At 42.7% G+C, this 22,810-nt stretch overlaps 1 protein-coding gene across 1 annotated transcript; it reads right to left on the reverse strand.

The window, feature by feature from the left end:
* Positions 1 to 3,047: 3,047 nt before the first annotated feature.
* LOC311123816 (interleukin-17 receptor D-like) lies at positions 3,048 to 22,722 on the reverse strand. Its single transcript, XM_084198043.1, has 12 exons — positions 22,451 to 22,722; positions 19,841 to 19,925; positions 8,831 to 8,989; positions 8,432 to 8,550; positions 8,027 to 8,150; positions 7,608 to 7,646; positions 7,356 to 7,498; positions 7,165 to 7,239; positions 6,994 to 7,060; positions 4,999 to 5,139; positions 4,696 to 4,865; positions 3,048 to 4,268 (listed from the first exon to the last, which is right to left on the reverse strand). The coding sequence occupies exons 1-12, from the start codon at positions 22,712 to 22,714 to the stop codon at positions 3,732 to 3,734; spliced, it is 1,923 nt and encodes a 640-aa protein (XP_084054169.1). The 5' UTR covers positions 22,715 to 22,722; the 3' UTR covers positions 3,048 to 3,731.
* Between the last annotated feature and the right edge of the window lie 88 nt (positions 22,723 to 22,810).

Raw genomic sequence — 22,810 nt, forward strand, 5'->3', positions numbered from 1 at the left:
AATTGAATGGGAAAGCTGTATGTTTGGTGTGTTCAGAGCATGTTGCAGTGCTGAAAGAATATAACCTTCGTCGCCACTATGTGAGTCTTCATGCCGACAAATATGACAACTTTCAAGGACAGCGGAGATGAGAGAAGGTGAATGAACTGTTGGCGGGTCTGAAGAAACAGCAGTCTGTGTTTACTCACAGCCGAGACATCAGTGATGCTGCAGTGAAAGCTAGCTACCTCATTGCTAATGAAATCGCAGTGGCTTCAAAACCATTTAGTGAGGGTGAATTTGTAAAAACATGCATGATGAAGGCAGCGGAGATTGTGTGCCCTGAAAAGCGGCAGGCTTTTGCAAATATCAGCCTGACAAGAAACACAGTTGCAGACAGGATTTCCGATCTTTCAGTGGATTTGGACAGCCAGTTGAAGCAAAAAGTAAAGTCATTTATTGCGTTTTCGGTTGCAATTGATGAAAGCACGGACATTACAGATGTTGCACAACTGGCCATTTTCATCCGCGGAGTTGATGACACATTGACCGTCACCGAGGAGTTCGTGGAGTTGGTGCCGATGACAGATACAACGACAGCAGCTGATATTTTTACCGCACTCGTCGGCGCGCTGGACAGGGTCGGAGTGGACTGGTCCCGCGCTGTCAGCCTGGCTACAGATGGTGCGCCCTCAATGATCGGGAAAAAAGCAGGCGTTGTGACAAAGTTCAGAGAGAAAGTGCAATCTGCAAATGGAGGACGTGATTTTTTGACTTTTCACTGTATTTTGCACCAGGAGGCTTTGTGTTGCAAGTCATTAAAGATGGATAACGTCATGAAGGTGGTCATCCAAACTGTTAATTTCATCCGATCCAGAAGCCTGAATCACCATCAGTTTGACAGCCTTCTCAGAGAGAAAGACCACATCTATGGCCTGCCATACCACACTGAGGTAAAATGGTTAAGCCGAGGTGCTGTGCTGAGGCGTTTCTTTGATTTACGAGAAGAAATTGAACAGTTCATGGAAGAAAAGGGCAAACCAGTGTTAGAATTTCATTCCGCAGAATGGATGCAGGACCTTGCATTTATGGTGGATGTTACAGAGCACCTGAATAACTTGAACAAACAGCTGCAAGGGCGCAACAAAGTTGTCACGCAGTATTATGACAGCTTACGTTCTTTCAAGTTGAAGCTGTCATTGTGGGAGACGCAACTTGCCGGTGGTGATGCAGCTCACTTCCCCTGTCTGAAAAATGTGTGCGCGACCCAACATGTGGCAGACATGAAGCAGTTCAAAGATCAAATAACGGGACTGTTACGGGAGTTTGAGCAACGCTTTCAGATTTATGTTTATATGTTTTTATGTTGATGTGCTATTGTTTTTAATTGTTTTTATTTTATTTGTATATTTAACCTATTCTTGACTCTGTGGTTCTTGCACTTGTTTGGGGAACAGGATTTCATTATTTTTATCTACATTTCTGCCTGAGAAATGACACCCTGATATAGTTCTGTGATCTGTGATATACTTCTGTGAATCACTGAGGCATTGTGTGTTTGTGTGTTCTTTGTCCTCAGAACTTTCAAATAACTTGAGGTGTTTTATGATTAATAGTGATGTTGTGCTTTTGGACACTGTCCTCAGGCTCCAGCTTTATGTTTATATGTTTTTATGTTGATGTGCTATTGTTTTTAATTGATTTTATTTTATTTGTATATTTAACCTATTCTTGACTCTGTGGTTCTTGCACTTGTTTGGGGAACAGGATTTCATTATTTTTATCTACATTTCTGCCTGAGAAATGACACCCTGATATAGTTATGTGATCTGTGAAACAGTTCTGTTAATCACTGAGGCATTGTGTGTTTGTGTGTTCTTTGTCCTCAGAACTTTCAAATAACTTGAGGTGTTTTATGATTAATTGTGATGTTGTGCTTTTGGACACTGTCTTCAGGCTCCAGCTTTATGTTTATATGTTTTTATGTTGATGTGCTATTGTTTTTAATTGTTTTTATTTTATTTGTATATTTAACCTATTCTTGACTCTGTGGTTCTTGCACTTGTTTGGGGAACAGGATTTCATTATTTTTATCTACATTTCTGCCTGAGAAATGACACCCTGATATAGTTCTGTGATCTGTGAAACAGTTCTGTTAATCACTGAGGCATTGTGTGTTTGTGTGTTCTTTTTCTTTAGAATTTTCAAATAAACTTGACGTGTTTTATGATTAATAGTGATGTTGTGCTTGTACTATTTTGGACACACTGTCCTCAGGCTCCAGCTTTATGTTGTATATTGATCGTATTAAAACAAAGAAAACAATCTGAAGTTGTTGTTTTTAAGTTATATATACCATGATTTTTCCGGTCCGGCCCACTTGGGAATAGATTTTCCTCCATGTGGCCCCTGAGCTAAAATGAGTTTGACACCCCTGCCTTACAACCTGTCTCAGCTTGGTGGCTGGAAATCATTCACTAAGGTCTGAGGGGGTCTGTGTCACATGACCTGCTGCTTGCTTTTTACTCCTACCCCTCCATTGCCCCCAATGCAATACAGTATATTACATATTGGGCTATAACAACAAAACAAAGCTGAGCTAAAGTGGGATGGAAAATACTCAGTAGGGTCTCTACTAACCAAATATGTTTAGAGGGGGACTCTCGTACATATCGAGCAGCACTTCATACTCCACCCTCTGTATTTAAATAGGTTTGAACATACCAGTATGTGTGTAAACTTTCAAAATAAATGCTGGTATATCTATTTTTCCTAGGTGGTTGCAATGCCGTGCAACACGTTTTACTGCACTAGAATGCTTCAAAAATCGACTTTCCCAAAGTTTAGCATGTCTTTGCAGGGGGACTATTATTTTTAGAAACAAATCCGCGTCTGTGCTGCCAGCATAATATCGAGCATAATTTCCTGCTGCTAGCATAACGGAGATGAGAAAACCTATTCAACTGTCAAGGCAATCAAAATCCTGTTTTCCATTCCGCAGCTTTCTTAATTAAATAACATATATGGAATAACATCAAATGTAGCCTATTGCAAAGAAAAGCTATATTCATTTGATTCATACTTTATTCTGGACTGAATGAACTGATGGTCAAATTTGTTTATATCCTAGCCTGCAGATAGTGAGACCATCAAGACAAGTAAACTGCGACTACTAGCGGCTGTTCAGGCTATAGCTAAAGCATTGTACATACAGATCATTACATTTACATTTTAGTAATTTACCAGACGCTCTTATCCAGAGCGACTTACAGTTAGTGAGTGCATACATTTTCATACTTGCCCCCCCGTGGGAAACGAACCCACAACCCTGGCGTTGCAAGCGCCTTGCTCTACCAACTGAGCTACAAATACTCCGAGACTATTTGTAGGGAATCTAAAATGATCCAACATAGCCCATGGTCAACCCTAACCACACCAATAATATAATCCTCCTAACATCTTGTATAAGGAAGGCCATTTTTTAAAAAGCTTGCCTGGGCTCAACAGTCACAGAATAGTTTCCCATCGAGGACCACTTTGGAAAGAAGTGTTTTAATTAATACTTTTAAGTGCTATCCTCTGGGAATACATTTACATTACATTTTAGTCATTTAGCAGACGCTCTTATCCAGAGCAACTTACAGTTAGTGAATACATATATTTTTTTTATACTGGCCCCCCGTGGGAATACAGTCATCATAAGTCAATTGTCCCGGAGTTTGCAGTGCAGGGCCCAACTGGGATGCTCACGCTCACACACATTCCACATGTTTGTCATGCTCTTTATCCCCCCCTGCATCAGATGATTCCTGATGATTACTCAACGCCATGCCAGCTTCCTGTATAGACCATTGTAGAGCAGCACCGGCTGGCAGCTTGGTGTAACCTTCCTCTGTAATGTGTTCTATTCTCAGATACCCCCCAGGCCTATGTAGGGCCACACCGTGGAGGTGGGAGAAGAGCAAAGGCAAGTCTCTAGTTAGGGTGTAGCGCGACACAAACCCTAGCTGGGCAGGAATGTCCTTCTCCTCAGAGTACTCAAATATGGCAGCCATGTACTTGGAGATGTCTCTCCCCTTGGCTTTGGCACTGCCAAGCTCTTCTCCCACCAGAGCTACTACGGCTGCTGCCGAGCTTCGGCTTTGTGCCTCGTCGCTCTGAGATGGCCGCCTCTGTAGTCCCCGGGAACAGATGACCAGAACAAAGTCACTCTCCTGGATCCTCCTGCAGTGCCATCCCATGGGTCCCTCCTCTGCCAAGCTTAGAGAATCCCACAGGTCCAGATACACCTGGCGCAACAGACAACAATAAATAATAATACAAGTGATATAACAAGGTATTATAAATAACATTTACATTTGGCCCTTTAAAATGCAATTTTCAATTACAACCAAGAAGACCAGGTGCGTTCAGTTCGGTTTCAACGATTGCTATGTTGCATGACGGTTTGCACTGAATAACACGTTTCCACCCAAAACGGTGTGTAGCATTCTTCAACAGCCTTTTGAGGAACGTTTGCTCCTGTTTTGGTGGGTGTGGCCTGATCAATTTGGGTGTGACCATTTGGAAATGACGTGCAGCGCGGCATACACAATCGCTCTCTGGGGCCACTATAATCACAACATTCTTCAACTGGTCGTTAAGTACAGTACCGTTTCTGTTGAATTAAACGTTGCACACTGTTCTGTCGTACTGATATTCTCATCCCAGTGTTACCTGTGTAGCCATGTGCTGCTGCAGGAAGACTGCTAATTGCATGACTGCTCGGACATGGGCAATGCCGTCATCGCTGCTGTAGCAAATTAGTAATCGAGGCGGAGTTAACGTGCTGGTCAGTGACACATGTTCCTCATTCCCATTCTTGCCTAGATGTTGCTCGATTATTTCTGAAAAGCACAAAACAAAGTGTATGAAATGTATTGTATTGCCAAATTCTTGTTAGAGGAAAACGTTTTGTCTGTCTGACCTGCACATGCAAAGAAAGCATTGGTATCGTTAGTGAAATGTAAAGATGCCGACCGTGATTTATCTCTGTCTTCCTCGTGTTCTGCCTGGGATTCTTCCAGATGACAGCCAGTAATAACACCACTAACATGGCTGCCAGGGCAACGCCAACAGGCAGCAGCAGGGTCAGGGATGGAGTGGCTGTGGGAGGTGGCTCTGCGGGGAGCAAGGTAGACTATATACACTGAACCAAAATATAAACTCAACATGCAACAATTTCAAAGGTTTTACTGAGTTACAGTTCATGTAAGGAAATCAGTCAATGGAAATAAAACCATTAGGCCCTAATCTATGGATTTCACATGACTGGGAATACAGATATGCATCTGTTGGTCACAGATAGCTTTAAAAAAAGGTGGATCAGAAAACCAGTCAGTAACTGGTGTGACCACAATTTGCCTCATGCAGTGCGACACATCACCTTTGCATAGAGTTGATCAGGCTGTTGATTGTGGCCTGGGGAATGTTGTCCCACTCCTCTTCAATGGTTGTGTGAAGTTGCTGGATATTGCCGGAAACTGGAACACGCTGTCGTACACATCGATCCAGAGCGTCCCAAACATGCTCAATGGGTGACATGTCTGGTGAGTATGCAGGCAATGGAAGAACTGGGACGTTTTCAGCTTCCAGGAATTGTGTACAGATCCTTGCGACATGGGGCCGTGCATTATCATGCTGAAACATGAGGTTATGGCGGTGGATGAATGGCACGACAATGGGCCTCAGGATCTCGTTACGGTATCTCTGTGCATTCAAATTGCCATTGATAAAATGCAATTGTGTTAGTTGTTCATAGCTTATGCCTGCTCATACCATAAACCCCACCGCCACCATGGGGCACTCTGTTCACAACATTGACATCAGCAAACCGCTCACCCACACAACACCATACATGCTGTCTGCCATCTGCCCGGTACAGTTGAAACGGGATTCATCCGTGAAGAGCATACTTCTCCAGCGTGCCAGTGGTCATCGAAGGTGAGCATTTGCCCACTGAAGTCGGTTACGACGCAGAACTGCAGTCAGGTCAAGACCCTGGTGAGGACGACGAGCAAGCAGATGAACTTCCCTGAGATGGTTTCTGACAGTTTGTGCAGAAATTATTTGGTTGTGCAAACCCACAGTTTCATCAGCTCTCTGGGTGGCTGGTCTCAGACAATCCCGCAGTTGAAGAAGCCGGATGTGAAGGTCCTGGGCTGAAGTGGTTACAAGTGGTGTGCGGTTGTGAGGCCGGTTGGACGTACTGTCAAATTCTCTAAAACAACATTCAATTCTCTGGCAACAGCTCTGGTGGACATTCCTGCAGTCAGCATGCCAATTGCACGCTCCCTCAAAACATGAGACATCTGTGGCATTGTGTTGTTTGACAAAACTGCACATTTTTAAAGTGTCCTTTTATTGTCCCCAGCACAAGGTGCACCTGTGTAATGGTCATGCTGTTTAAACAGCTTGTTGATATGGCACACTTGTCAGGTGGATGGATTATCTTGGCAAAGGACAAATGCTCACTAACAGGGATGTAAACACATTTGTGCAAGAAAATTGAGAGAAATAAGCTCTTTGTGCTTATGGAAAATGTCTGGGATCTTTTATTTCAGCTCATCAAACATGGGACCAACACTTTACATGTTGCGTTTATATTTTTGTTCAGTATAAATAGCTAGATAAGCTGTTATACACTCTATACTGTTTCTCATTTTCAGAAAGGGAGTTTTTGACATTGCACAATTTATTTTAAAAGCCTGGGGGAGAAGGAGAAGTGTGGTGATTGATTGACATTTTTATGATAAATTCTGCAGGTAATGGAATTTTGTTTTGCGTTTTGTGCACACGCACTTAAATAAGTAGTGTCTTATAAGGTCGTACGGGCTGGGCACCAATTGGTCTATGACATGAAATAAAATAACCCAATAAAAAAAATCTATCATATACCTATGCTAAGTACACAGCAAAAAATATCTACAAGCATTTGTATAAGTTGTATAAACGTTGGTCTTGATTGGAACATACCGTGCTTAATCTGCATCACTTGAACATTGAATGTTTTTCTTACAGCGTCTACCTCATCAACTGCGATCTGAGATAAAAAAAAAGTACAGATTTATGGAAACATGGGCTGAAACTACAAGTTTTTGTTTGTATAGTTAGAGTTTGAGTTGTGCCACATTTTCAATGACTCACCTCACATGTGTAGTTGGACCCTTCCACCAGCCCTTGGAGATGATAACTGTAGTGAGTTCTGTTTTTTGTGGAATTCTAAAGACGGTAGCAATAAAAAAGGTAGAAATCATTATACACGGCAGACTAATAATGACAGTAAATCATTCTCCACATAGACATGTAAATAGTCGATCAAAAGCTCTCTCACTCACAGGTTTAATGATGTATCTCTTCAGCCCCCCTCCATAACATAATGAGAAGTAGCGGTTGATTCCAAAATGTGGGGGAGCAAGGTTGAATGTCACAATAATGTCAGACCCTTCCTGCTGAACTTCTATATGTTTTGGGTACCAATCTATAAAAGGAAGAAAGAAAAAAAACATTGACAAACAAATTAACCAATGCTGTACAGAGAGTGATTCATAAGATTGTCAACATTAACTCAACAAAGTAGTATTACTCACCTTTCTTGCAATGCTCAAGTCCATTTTTCTCTGGGCATGCTGCAAAACAGCCAGGAAATTCACACATTATTTACAATAGATTGCATTTTTATTGACTGGATTATGTTTGATTGTAAATTTACAAAATAAATAAAAAAAATAAAAAACATTTATGTCATAGTGGAAGCAAACAGTGTTAGTGAACATTTTACATTTTAGTCATTTAGCAGACGCTCTTATCCAGAGCGACTTACAGGAGCAATTAGGGTTAAGTGCCTTGCTCAAGGGCACATCGACAGATTTTTCACCTAGTCGGCTCGGGGATTAGAACCAGCGACCTTTCGGTTACTGGCACAACGCTCTTAACCACTAAGCCACCTGCCGCCCCAATGTTCCTGTGTTCCATTTATGTGGTACTGTATAGTGTGAGGAAGATTTACTGCGTGTGGTGAACATTGTACTGTGGTAGAATTGATCCCACAACTCAGGAACTGGCAGGGCCATCACAGTGACAGCATACTGGGCACCCAGGTCTAGACGGGAGAAGGAGTCTGACTGGTACACCTACAACAGCCAATAAAAACACTGTTAGATGTCGTGGGAATCTTGACAAGACAAAACCCTGCTTTATTGGCCCAATAACATCTATCATTTTTTACTTTAAACAGTTTTCACTTTACAGTAGCTTTCCTTTTCACTACCTTTCAGTGAAAATAGTATATACAAGTTCTGTAAGAACTTGGTATTGAGGTTGTACTGGGTTTTATCCACCTTTTCATAGATGTGTTTTCAAAACTAATTCAGACAAATTTGGGGAATGGGGTCATATCAGCAAAGTGTCCTACCCTTTGGGCATATGCGGCAGAGAGAGAAATATTGCTTTGAAAGAGAAAGAGCTGACAGGCAATATGAGATCCTCCCAAGGCCTGAAGGGAGACCTGGAACCCTCTGAGGAAGGAGATCCCTGGAACAAACACAAAGGGACAAGGCCGGTAAAGAGTGAGCGAGTTAACATGCATGATAATACTAGTCATTAACATGAATGCATGTATTGTACAAAATCATTTTTATGGCAATACAGGATGAAAGTCACCATTATTACTGTATATTCAGATTGGTACCCTCTAGGCCAGTAGCCTTTTCTCTGAATTCATATTCCGTAAATTATAATGACCCCTACATTGGATCTACAGTATATGATTGATGATTACAGGAAAATGTTTGTGTCTTATGTTTGCCCTTACCAAACTGGCTGGGTTGCCAGGAGACAACTACAGTGTCATATTTAGGATTCTCGTCAGCTACAAACTCTACAGTCACATCGTGAGGCGCATGGACATAATGTTGGCACACGTCAGAGCTCTGTCCACCCAGAAAGACAAAACATGGCCATGGAACACAACCTGGGGAAATTGATGATAATAACAGGATTATAATAATAGTAATGATTAACATTTAACACACAGCGCTAAAATGGTAATAGCAGAAATGCAAAAATGGACTAATGGATATACATATACATCCACCTTATCCATTTTTTACATTTCTGCCATGACCATTTTAGCGCTGTATTTTAAAGCTCTATTTATTATACAGTGAGGTATATACAGTGGGGAGAACAAGTATTTGATACACTGCCGATTTTGTAGGTTTTCCTACTTACAAAGCATGTAGAGGTCTGTAATTTTTATCATAGGTACACTTCAACTGTGAGAGACGGAATCTAAAACAAAAATCCAGAAAATCACATTGTATGATTTTTAAGTAATTAATTTGCATTTTATTGCATGACATAAGTATTTGATCACCTACCAACCAGTAAGAATTCCGGCTCTCACAGACCTGTTAGTTTTTCTTTAAGAAGCCCTCCTGTTCTCCACTCATTACCTGTATTAACTGCACCTGTTTGAACTCCTTACCTGTATAAAAGACACCTGTCCACACACTCAATCAAACAGACTCCATCCTCTCCACAATGGCCAAGACCAGAGAGCTGTGTAAGGACATCAGGGATAAAATTGTAGACCTCCACAAGGCTGGGATGGGCTACAGGACAATAGGCAAGCAGCTTGGTGAGAAGGCAACAACTGTTGGTACAATTTTTAGAAAATGGAAGAAGTTCAAGATGATGGTCAATCACCCTCGGTCTGGGGCTCCATGCAAGATCTCACCTCGTGGGGCATCAATAATCATGAGGAAGGTGAGGGATCAGCCCAGAACTACGCGGCAGGACCTGGTCAATGACCTGAAGAGAGCTGGGACCACAGTCTCAAAGAAAACCATTAGTAACACACTATGCCGTCATGGATTCAAATCCTGCAGCGCACGCAAGGTCCCCCTGCTCAAGCCAGCACATGTCCAGGCCCGTCTGAAGTTTGCCAATGACCATCTGGATGATCCAGAGGAGGAATGGGAGAAGGTCATGTGGTCTGATGAGACAAAAATATAGCTTTTTGGTCTAAACTCCACTCGCCGTGTTTGGAGGAAGAAGAAGGATGAGTACAACCCCAAGAACACCATCCCAACCGTGAAGCATGGAGGTGGAAACATCATTCTTTGGGGATGCTTTTCTGCAAAGGGGACAGGACGACTGCACCGTATTGAGGGGAGGATGTATGGGGCCATGTATCGCGAGATCTTGGCCAACAACCTCCTTCCCTCAGTAAGAGCATTGAAGATGGGTCATGGCTGGGTCTTCCAGCATGACAACGACCCGAAACACACAGCCAGGGCAACTAAGGGGTGGCTCCGTAAGAAGCATCTCCAGGTCCTGGAGTGGCCTAGCCAGTCTCCAGACCTGAACCCAATAGAAAATCTTTGGAGGGAGCTGAAAGTCCGTATTGCCCAGCGACAGCCCCGAAACCTGAAGGATCTGGAGAAGGTCTGTATGGAGGAGTGGGCCAAAATCCCTGCTGCAGTGTGTGCAAACCTGGTCAAGACCTACAGGAAACGTATGATCTCTGTAATTGCAGACAAAGGTTTCTGTACCAAATATTAAGTTCTGCTTTTCTGATGTATCAAATACTTATGTCATGCAATAAAATGCAAATTAATTACTTAAAATCATACAATGTGATTTTCTGGATTTTTGTTTTAGATTCCATCTCTCACAGTTGAAGTGTACCTATGATAAAAATTACAGACCTCTACATGCTTTGTAAGTAGGAAAACCTGCAAAATCGGCAGTGTATCAAATACTTGTTCTCCCCACTGTGTGTGTGTGTATATATATATATATATATATATATATATATATATATATATATATATATATATATATATATATATATATATATATATATATATATATATATACATACATACATACATACATACATACATACATACATACATACATACATACATACATACATACATACATACATACATACATACAGTGGGGAAAAAAAGTATTTAGTCAGCCACCAATTGTGCAAGTTCTCCCACTTAAAAAGATGAGAGAGGCCTGTAATTTTCATCATAGGTACACGTCAACTATGACAGACAAAATGAGAAAAAAATATCCAGAAAATCACATTGTAGGAGTTTTAATGAATTTATTTGCAAATTATGGTGGAAAATAAGTATTTGGTCAATAACAAAAGTTTCTCAATACTTTGTTATATACCCTTTGTTGGCAATGACACAGGTCAAACGTTTTCTGTAAGTCTTCACAAGGTTTTCACACACTGTTGCTGGTATTTTGGCCCATTCCTCCATGCAGATCTCCTCTAGAGCAGTGATGTTTTGGGGCTGTCGCTGGGCAACACAGACTTTCAACTCCCTCCAAAGATTTTCTATGGGGTTGAGATCTGGAGACTGGCTAGGCCACTCCAGGACCTTGAAATGCTTCTTACGAAGCCACTCCTTCGTTGCCCGGGCGGTGTGTTTGGGATCATTGTCATGCTGAAAGACCCAGCCACGTTTCATCTTCAATGCCCTTACTGATGGAAGGAGGTTTTCACTCAAAATCTCACGATACATGGCCCCATTCATTCTTTCCTTTACACGGATCAGTCGTCCTGGTCCCTTTGCAGAAAAACAGCCCCAAAGCATGATGTTTCCACCCCCATGCTTCACAGTAGGTATGGTGTTCTTTGGATGCAACTCATCATTCTTTGTCCTCCAAACACGACGAGTTGAGTTTTTACCAAAAAGTTCTATTTTGGTTTCATCTGACCATATGACATTCTCCCAATCCTCTTCTGGATCATCCAAATGCACTCTAGCAAACTTCAGATGGGCCTGGACATGTACTGGCTTAAGCAGGGGGACACGTCTGGCACTGCAGGATTTGAGTCCCTGGCGGCGTAGTGTGTTACTGATGGTAGGCTTTGTTACTTTGGTCCCAGCTCTCTGCAGGTCATTCACTAGGTCCCCCCGTGTGGTTCTGGGATTTTTGCTCACCGTTCTTGTGATCATTTTGACCCCACGGGGTGAGATCTTGCGTGGAGCCCCAGATCGAGGGAGATTATCAGTGGTCTTGTATGTCTTCCATTTCCTAATAATTGCTCCCACAGTTGATTTCTTAAAACCAAGCTGCTTACCTATTGCAGATTCAGTCTTCCCAGCCTGGTGCAGGTCTACAATTTTGTTTCTGGTGTCCTTTGACAGCTCTTTGGTCTTGGCCATAGTGGAGTTTGGAGTGTGACTGTTTGAGGTTGTGGACAGGTGTCTTTTATACTGATAACAAGTTCAAACAGGTGCCATTAATACAGGTAACGAGTGGAGGGCAGAGGAGCCTCTTAAAGAAGAAGTTACAGGTCTGTGAGAGCCAGAAATCTTGCTTGTTTGTCGGTGACTAAATAAATACTTATTTTCCACCATCATTTGCAAATAAATTCATTAAAATTCCTACAATGTGATTTTCTGGATAAAAATTTCTCAATTTGTCTGTCATAGTTACGTGTACCTATGATGAAAATTACAGGCCTCTCTCATCTTTTTAAGTGGGAGAACTTGCACAATTGGTGGCTGACTAAATACTTTTTTCCCCCACTGTACGTACGTACATACATACATACATACATACATACATACATACATACATACATACATACATACATACATACATACATACATACATACATACATACATACATACATACATACATACATACATACATACATACATACATACATACATACATACATACATACATACATACATACATACATACATACATACATACATACATACATACATACATACATACATACATACATACATACATACATACATACATACATACATACATACATACATACATACATACATACATACACTCTACCGGTCAAAAGTCTTAGAACACCTACTCATTCAAGGGTTTTGTTTATATTAACTATTTTCTACATTGTATAATAATAGTGAAGACATCAAAACTATGAAATAACGCATATGGAATCATCTAGTAACCAAAAAAGTGTTAAACAAATCAAAATATATTTTATATTTGAGATTCTTCAAATAGCCACCCTTTGCCTTGATGACAGCTTTGCACACTTGTCATTCTCTCAACCAGCTTCATGAGTTAGTCACCTGGAATACATTTAAATTAACAGCTGTGCCGCCTTAAAAGTTAATTTGTGGAATTTCTTTCCTTCTTAATGCATTTGAGCCAATCAGTTGTGTTGTGACAAGGTCGCCCCCTTATACAGAAGATAGCGCTATTTGGTACAAGACCAAGTCCATATTATGGCAAGAACATGTCAAATAAGCAAAGAGAAACGACAGTCCATCATTCATTTGTCCTGTTTTCAACAGGACAATGACCCAACACACCTCCAGGCTGTGGAAGGGCTATTTTACCAAGAAGGAGAGTGATGGAGTGCTGCATCAGATGTCCTGGCCTCCACAATCCCCCGACCTCAACCAAATTGAGACGTTTGGGATGAGTCGGACCACAGAGTGAGGGAAAAGCAGCCAACAAGTGCTCAGCATATGTGAGAATTCCTTCAAGACTGTTGGAAAAGCATTCCAGCTGAAGCTGGTTGAGAGAATGCCAAGAGTGTGCAAAGCTGTCATCAAGGCAAAGGGTGGCTACTTTGAAGAATCTCAAATATAAACTATATTTTGATTTGTTTAACACTTTTTTGGTTACTACATGATTCCATATTTGTTATTTCATAGTTTTGATGTCTTCACTATTATTATACAATGTAGAAAATCGTAAAAATAAAGAAAAACCCTTGAATGAGTAGGTGTTCTAAAACTTTTGACCGGTAGTGTGTGTATGTACAGTATATATACACTGCTCAAAAAAATAAAGGGACACTTAAACAACACAATGTAACTCCAAGTCAATCACACTTCTGTAAAATCAAACTGTCCACTTAGGAAGCAACACTGATTGACAATACATTTCACATGCTGTTGTGCAAATGGAATAGACAACAGGTGGAAATTATAGGCAATTAGCAAGACACCCCCAATAAAGGAGTGGTTCTGCAGGTGGTGACCACAGACCACTTCTCAGTTCCTATGCTTCCTGGCTGATGTTTTGGTCACTTTTGAATGCTGGCGGTGCTTTCACTCTAGTGGTAGCATGAGACGGAGTCTACAACCCACACAAGTGGCTCAGGTAGTGCAGCTCATCCAGGATGGCACATCAATGCGAGCTGTGGCAAGAAGGTTTGCTGTGTCTGTTAGCGTAGTGTCCAGAGCATGGAGGCGCTACCAGGAGACAGGCCAGTACATCAGGAGACGTGGAGGAGGCCGTAGGAGGGCAACAACCCAGCAGCAAGACCGCTACCTCCACCTTTGTGCAAGGAGGAGCAGGAGGAGCACTGCCAGAGCCCTGCAAAATGACCTCCAGCAGGCCACAAATGTGCATGTGTCTGCTCAAACGGTCAGAAACAGACTCCATGAGGGTGGTATGAGGGCCCGACGTCCACAGGTGGGGGTTGTGCTCACAGCCCAACACCGTGCAGGACGTTTGGCATTTGCCAGAGAACACCAAGATTGGCAAATTCGCCACTGATGCCCTGTGCTCTTCACAGATGAAAGCAGGTTCACACTGAGCATGTGACAGACGTGACAGAGTCTGGAGACGCCGTGGAGAACGTTCTGCTGCCTGCAACATCCTCCAGCATGACCGGTTTGGCGGTGGGTCAGTCATGGTGTGGGGTGGCATTTCTTTGGGGGGCCGCACAGCCCTCCATGTGCTCGCCAGAGGTAGCCTGACTGTCATTAGGTACCGAGATGAGATCCTCAGACCCCTTGTGAGACCATATGCTGGTGCGGTTGGCCCTGGGTTCCTCCTAATGCAAGACAATGCTAGACCTCATGTGGCTGGAGTGTGTCAGCAGTTCCTGCAAGAGGAAGGCATTGATGCTATGGACTGGCCCGCCCGTTCCCCAGACCTGAATCCAATTGAGCACATCTGGGACATCATGTCTCGCTCCATCCACCAACGCCACGTTGCCCCACAGACTGTCCAGGAGTTGGCGGATGCTTTAATCCAGGTCTGGGAGGAGATCCCTCAGGAGACCATCCGCCACCTCATCAGGAGCATGCCCAGGCGTTGTAGGGAGGTCATACAGGCACGTGGAGGCCACACACACTACTGAGCCTCATTTTGACTTGTTTTAAGGACATATATATATATATCTGCAGAGATGATCAATCGGGTTCAAGTCCGGGCTCTGGCTGGGCCGCTCAAGGACATTCAGAGACTTGTCCCGAAGCCACTCCTGCATTGTTTTGGCTGTGTGCTTAGAGTCGTTGTCTTGTTGGAAGGTGAACCTTCACCCCAATCTGATTTCCTGATCGCTCTGGAGCAGGGTTTCTTCAAGGATCTCTCTGTACTTTGCTCCGTTCATCTTTCCCTCGATCCTGACGAGCCTCCCATTCCCTGCCACTGAAAAACATCCCCACAGCATGATGCTGCCACCACCATGCTTCACTGTAGATATGGTGCCAGGTTTCCTCTAGGCGTGACGCTTGGCATTCAGGCCAAAGAGTTCAATCTTGTTTTTCATGGTCAGAGTCCTTTAGGTGCCTTTTGGCAAACTCCAAGCGGGCTGTAATGTGCCTTTTACTGAGGAGTGGCTTCCGTTTGGCCACTCTACCATAACGGCCTGATTGGTGGAGTGCTGCAGAGATGTTTGTCCTTCTGGAAGGTTCTCCCATCTCCATAGAGGAACTCTGGAGCTCTGTCAGAGTGACCATCGAGTTCTTGGTCACCTCCCTGACCAAAGACCTTCTCCCACGATTGCTCAGTTTGGCCGGAGGCCAGCTCTAGGAAGAGTCTTGGTGGTTCCAAACTTCTTCCATTTAAGAATGATGGAGGCCACTGTGTTCTTGGAGACCTTCAATGCTGCAGAAATATTTTGGTACCCTTCCCCAGATCTGTGCCTCGGCACAATCCTGTCTCGGAGCTCTACGGACAATTCCTTCAACTTCATGGCTAGGTTTTTGCTCTGACATGCACTGTCAACTGTGGGACCTTATATAGACCGGTGTGTGCCTTTCCAAATCATGTCCAATCAATTGAATTTACCACAGGTGGACTCCAATCAAGTTGTAGAAACATCTCAAGGATGATCAATGGAAACATGATGCACCTGAGCTCAATTTCGAGTCTCATAGCAAAGGGTCTGAATACTTATGTAAATAAGGTATTTCTGTTTTTTTATTTTTTTTATAAATTTGCAAACATTTCTGAAAACCTGTTTTCACTTTGTCATTACGGGGTATGGTGTGTAGATTAATAAGGAAAAACATTTATTTAATCAATTTTAGAATAAGGCTGTAACGTAACAAAATGTGGATGAAGTCAAGGGGTCTGAATAATTTCCGAATGCATGGGAAATAGGGTGCTATTTGGGACACACCTTACGGTCTTAGCTAAAATGATTTAGGTAGTGTTTTAATAAAGCATTTGGAAGAAGTGTGCAAGATCTTTCGTATGCATGTCCATCAGCTGTTTAATGGCACTGTGTGTTATTGGTCCATAGGATGAGAGTGTGCTCTAATGTTCAGGGGTGGAAATGGGAAAAGGTTACTGCGAAGTGCGAAACCCACCTTGAAAAATTAATTTGTACATGTCAAAATCTCAATTTCCACCCCTGTATATACTGTAATGATGTCCTTAATACATGTTGAACCTTTTTAGTCTTGGGGTCTACTGGTTGAGGAAGGCTATTTATGTGGAAAAAGAGAAGGGGTCTGAATACTTTCTGAATATACTGTCTCCACTGAGTATACAAAACATTAGGAACGCCTGCTCTTTCCATGACATAGACTGACCAGGTGAATCCAAGTGAAAGCAATGATCCCTTATTGATGTCACCTGTTAAATACACTTCAAAATCAGTGTACATGAAGGGGAGGAGTCAGGTTACAAAATTATTTTTAAGCCTTGAAACAATTTAGACATGGATTATGTATGTGTGCCATTCAGAGGGTGAATGGGGAAAAACAGCCATTTTCAAGTCTTGCCATAGATTTTCAAGCCGATTTAAGTCAAAACCGCAATTAGGCCACTCAGGAACATTCAATGTCGTCTTGGAAAGCAACTGCAGTGTATATTTGTCCTTGTGTTTTAGGGTATTGTCCTGCTGAAAGGTGCATTTGTTTCCCAGTGACTGTTGGAAAGCAGACTGAACCAGGTTTTCCTCTAGGATTTTGTCTGTGCTTAAAGCTGTATTCCGGTTCTTTTTAGCCCAAAACACTCCCTAGTCCTTGCCGATGGCAAGTGTACCCATAACATGATGCAGCCACCACCATGCTTGAAAATATGAAGAGTGGTTCTCAGTGATGTGTTGTATTTGCGCCAAACATAACACTTTGTATTCAGGACAAAAAGTTAATTTCTTAGTCACATTTTTTGCAGTATTACATTACCTTGTTGCAAACAGGATGTATGTTTTGGCATATTTTTATTCTGTACAGGCTTCCTCATTTTCACTCTGGCATTTAGGTTAGTATTGTGGAGTAACTACAATGTTGTTGAGCGTTTAGTGTTCCTCAGTTCTCATATCACAACCATTAAACTACACTGCTCAAAAAAATAAAGGGAACACTAAAATAACACATCCTAGATCTGAATGAATGAAATAATCTTATTAAATACTTTTTTTCTTTACATAGTTGAATGTGCTAACAACAAAATCACACAAAAATTATCAATGGAAATCAAATGTATCAACCCATGGAGGTCTGGATTTAGAGTCACCCTCAAAATTAAAGTGGAAAACCACACTACAGGCTGATCCAACTTTGATGTAATGTCCTTAAAACAAGTCAAAATGAGGCTCAGTAGTGTGTGTGGCCTCCACGTGCCTGTATGACCTCCCTACAACGCCTGGGCATGCTCCTGATGAGGTGGCGGATGGTCTCCTGAGGGATCTCCTCCCAGACCTGGACTAAAGCATCCGCCAACTCCTGGACAGTCTGTGGTGTAACGTGGCGTTGGTGGATGGAGCGAGACATGATGTGCCAGATGTGCTCAATTGGATTCAGGTCTGGGGAACGAGCGGGCCAGTCCATAGCATCAATGCCTTCCTCTTGCAGGAACTGCTGACACACTCCAGCCACATGAGGTCTAGCATTGTCTTGCATTAGGAGGAACCCAGGGCCAATCGCACCAGCATATGGTCTCACAAGGGGTCTGAGGATCTCATCTTGGTACCTAATGGCAGTCAGGCTACCTCTGGCGAGCACATGGAGGGCTGTGCGGCCCCCCAAAGAAATGCCACCCCACACCATGACTGACCCACCGCCAAACCGGTCATGCTGGAGGATGTTGCAGGCAGCAGAACGTTCTCCACGGCGTCTCCAGACTCTGTCACGTCTGTCACATGTGGTCAGTGTGAACCTGCTTTCATCTGTGAAGAACACAGGGCGCCAGTGGCGAATTTGCCAATCTTGGTGTTCTCTGGCAAATGCCAAACATCCTGCACGGTGTTGGGCTGTAAGCACAACCCCCACCTGTGGACGTCGGGCCCTCATACCACCCTCATGGAGTCTGTTTCTGACCGTTTGAGCAGACGCATGCACATTTGTGGCCTGCTGGAGATCATTTTGCAGGGCTCTGGCAGTGCTCCTCCTGCTCCTCCTTGCACAAAGGCGGAGGTAGCGGTCCTGCTGCTGGGTTGTTGCCCTCCTACGGCCTCCTCCACGTCTCCTGATGTACTGGCCTGTCTCCTGGTAGCGCCTCCATGCTCTGGACACTACGCTGACAGACACAGCAAACCTTCTTGCCACAGCTCGCATTGATGTGCCATCCTGGATGAGCTGCACTACCTGAGCCACTTGTGTGGGTTGTAGACTCCGTCTCATGCTACCACTAGAGTGAAAGCACCGCCAGCATTCATAAGTGACCAAAACATCAGCCAGGAAGCATAGGAACTGAGAAGTGGTCTGTGGTCACCACCTGCAGAACCACTTCTTTATTGGGGGTGTCTTGCTAATTGCCTATAATTTCCACCTGTTGTCTATTCCATTTGCACAACAGCATGTGAAATGTATTGTCAATCAGTGTTGCTTCCTAAGTGGACAGTTTGATTTCACAGAAGTGTGATTGACTTGGAGTTACATTGTGTTGTTTAAGTGTTCCCTTTATTTTTTTGAGCAGTGTATGTAACATTTTTAAAATCACCATTGACCTAAGAGTGAAATCCCTGAGCGGTTTCCTTCCTCTCCAGCCACTGAGTTAAGAAGAACGCCTGTATCTTTGCAGTGACTGGGTGTATTGATATACCATCCAAAGTGTAATTAATAACTTTACCATGCTCAAAGTGATATTCAGCGTCTGTTTTTTTAAATTTATGTTTACCAATCAGTGCCCTTCTTTTAGAGGCATTGGAAAACCTCCTTGGTCTTTGTGGTTGAATCTGTGCTTGAAATTCACTACTCGATTGAGGGACCTTACAGATAATTGTATGTGTGGGGGTACAGAGATGGGGTAGTCATTCAAAATTCATGTTAACCACTATTATTGAACACGGAATGAGTCTATGCAACAAATTATTAAGCGATTTGAGCTAATTTTTACTTCTGAACTTATTTAGGCTTGCCACAACAAAGGGTTTGAATATTTATTGACACTAGACATATCAGTTTAAATGTTATTAATTTCTACATACAAAATTCCACTTTGACCTTATGGGGGTATTGTGTGTAGATCAGTGACACAAAATCTCAATTTAAACCATTTTAAATTCAGGCTGTAACACAACAACAACAACAACAACAAAAATGTGGAAAAGTAAAAAGAGGTGTGAATACTTTCGGTCTGAAACAAACTTACTTCCAAATGCCTCGACAGAGGGAATGCCTAGGGTTCTTCCAACATCTTCTCTGTTGATTCTGCAGTATTCGCATCCTGGACTCCCCTGAGATGGTGCACGAGAAAGACAGGATACAGTGGGGGGAAAAATGTATTTAGTCAGCCACCAATTGTGCAAGTTCTCCCATTTAAAAAGATGAGAGAGTCCTGTAATTTTCATCATAGGTACACGTCACACCTATGACAGACAAATTGAGTAAAAAAATCCAGAAAATCACATTGTAGGATTTTTAATGAATTTATTTGCAAATTATGGTGGAAAATAAGTATTTGGTCACCTACAAACAAGCAATATTTCTGGCTCTCACAGACCTGTAACTTCTTCTTTAAGAGGCTCCTCTGTCCTCCACTCGCTACCTGTATTAATGGCACCTGTTTGAACTTGTTATCAGTATAAAAGACACCTGTCCACAACCTCAAACAGTCACACTCCAAACTCCACTATGGCCAAGACCAAAGAGCTGTCAAAGGACACCAGAAACAAAATTGTAGATCTGCACCAGGCTGGGAAGACTGAATCTGCAATAGGTAAGCAGCTTGGTTTGAAGAAATCAACTGTGGGAGCAATTATTAGGAAATGGAAGACATACAAGACCACTGATAATCTCCCTCGATCTGGGGCTCCACGCAAGATCTCACCCTGTGGGGTCAAAATGATCACAAGAACGGTGAGCAAAAATCCCAGAACCACACGGGGGGACCTAGTGAATGACCTGCAGAGAGCTGGGACCAAAGTATCAAAGCCTACCATCAGTAACACACGACGCCGCCAGGGACTCAAATCCTGCAGTGCCAGACGTGTCCCCCTGCTTAAGCCAGTACATGTCCAGGCCCATCTGAAGTTTGCTAGAGTGCATTTGGATGATCCAGAAGAGGATTGGGAGAATGTCATATGATCAGATGAAACCAAAATATAACTTTTTGGTAAAAACTCAACTCGTCGTGTTTGGAGGACAAAGAATGCTGAGTTGCATCCAAAGAACACCATACCTACTGTGAAGCATGGGGGTGGAAACATCATGCTTTGGGGCTGTTTTTCTGCAAAGGGACCAGGACGACTGATCCGTGTAAAGGAAAGAATGAATGGGGCCATGTATCGTGAGATTTTGAGTGAAAACCTCCTTCCATCAGCAAGGGCATTGAAGATGAAACGTGGCTGGGTCTTTCAGCATGACAATGATCCCAAACACACCGCCCGGGCAACGAAGGAGTGGCTTCGTAAGAAGCATTTCAAGGTCCTGGAGTGGCCTAGCCAGTCTCCAGATCTCAACCCCATAGCAAATCTTTGGAGGGAGTTGAAAGTCCGTGTTGCCCAGCGACAGCCCCAAAACATCACTGCTCTAGAGGAGATCTGCATGGAGGAATGGGCCAAAATACCAGCAACAGTGTGTGAAAACCTTGTGAAGACTTACAGAAAACGTTTGACCTGTGTCATTGCCAACAAAGGGTATATAACAAAGTATTGAGAAACTGTTGTTATTGACCAAATACTTATTTTCCACCATAATTTGCAAATAAATTCATTAAAAATCCTACAATGTGATTTTCTGGATTTTTTTTCTCATTTTGTCTGTCATAGTTGATGTGTACCTATGATGAAAATTACAGGCCTCTCATCTTTTTAAGTGGGAGAACTTGCACAATTGGTGGCTGACTAAATACTTTTTTCCCCCACTGTATGCATAAAGTACTTGTATGTGACACAGTGAACAGGTAAACCCAGAGGTGGAGCCCAATGTTCTAATCCTTTCCTTCAGGATGTACGCTCGGTCATCTTGAAGTTTATTGTTAGTCTAAGAGAGAACAAAACACAGCTGGAGGAAATGAGAGTGAGAAAACAGGAACAGCCAGAGAACCCAGGCTCTCACCTGTCAGGTAGCTAGTATAGTAGGTAGGTTAAAAGCCTCCATCTTGGAATATTTCTTAAACAGAACCTTTGCATGCATGACTGTAAATCGCTTTGGATAAAATAATTTGCTTATTAATAGCATATATCACTTCCTAAATCAATCACTGTACTACTGTCAATAACTGTACTACTTTAAATCGACTCTACAGTGACTATTTACTGGGATTAATAATTTCGTACTTCTGTAATCCACTTCAAGATGTTTTTGTCCTTGATTTATCCAGGTTTTTTAAATTATCCTGCATGTCACTGTCCTTCGCTGGTCACTGTTACCTTTTGTAATATTTTGGCATTTTTTAAAACCAGAAAATTTATATTATGCATTTGGTAAACAGGACATATCGGGTTTGTCTAGAAATCTTGACAACACGATTTGTAAAATAAGTGGTACAGCGCCAGAAATCAAAGCATTTTACCTTTCAGTATTCCTCATCTGAGGTGCAGGATTTTTTTTTTGCAGCTTCCAAAATATTTCCTCGAAAACACAAATCAACTCAACTTTGTTGGTACAAGTCGTATACCTAATAACCCAGTCTGATTCCTTCCCTTCAGCGTGTTCAACAAAAGCAGTGAAAAAATGAGCCAAAACATTTTGTGAACAACATAGAAAGTCAGGTAGAGTGACAGAGAGAGGCTTAATTACTACGTGTGTGGAGGCTCACCTGCAGGACACATTCCAGACTGCAGTTCTGTGGTGAGATGGCTGTTAGGTCCTCCTGGGCCCAGAGGTACTGACTCAGAGTCAGAGCCTGGAGTAAGATGAGATTGGCTCTCCACATCCTGCCGAAATACACATCGCAGTGCCCCAAGTACCTGGACTCAAAACAGCTCCCAAATCGGGACTGTATATCCGTTTTCTGTAACACAATAGGTGTTGTCTGGTCCTTGTATGTACAGTTTTGAAGAACGCTGTGAAGTGTTGACATCTCAGGGTGAGTGCGTGAGAGAGAGAGAGAGCGTGAGAGAGAGAGAGAGCGTGAGAGAGAGAGAGAGAGCGAGAGACAAGGGAGTGGTGTCTTCAG

The sequence above is a fragment of the Coregonus lavaretus genome (genome assembly GCF_964263955.1).
Source record: "Coregonus lavaretus genome assembly, contig: HAP1_SCAFFOLD_540, whole genome shotgun sequence".
NCBI lineage: Eukaryota > Metazoa > Chordata > Actinopteri > Salmoniformes > Salmonidae > Coregonus > Coregonus lavaretus.

Excerpts from the sequence above, each read along its gene's own strand:
- LOC311123816 (XM_084198043.1), bottom strand. The coding sequence starts at position 22,714 with ATGTCAACACTTCACAGCGTTCTTCAAAACTGTACATACAAGGACCAG. Across the intron at positions 19,926-22,450 it reads GTCTGGAATGTGTCCTGCAG|GGGAGTCCAGGATGCGAATA; the intron begins GTGAGCCTCCAC and ends GCACCATCTCAG. Across the intron at positions 4,269-4,695 it reads AGCAGCACATGGCTACACAG|GTGTATCTGGACCTGTGGGA; the intron begins GTAACACTGGGA and ends CTGTTGCGCCAG.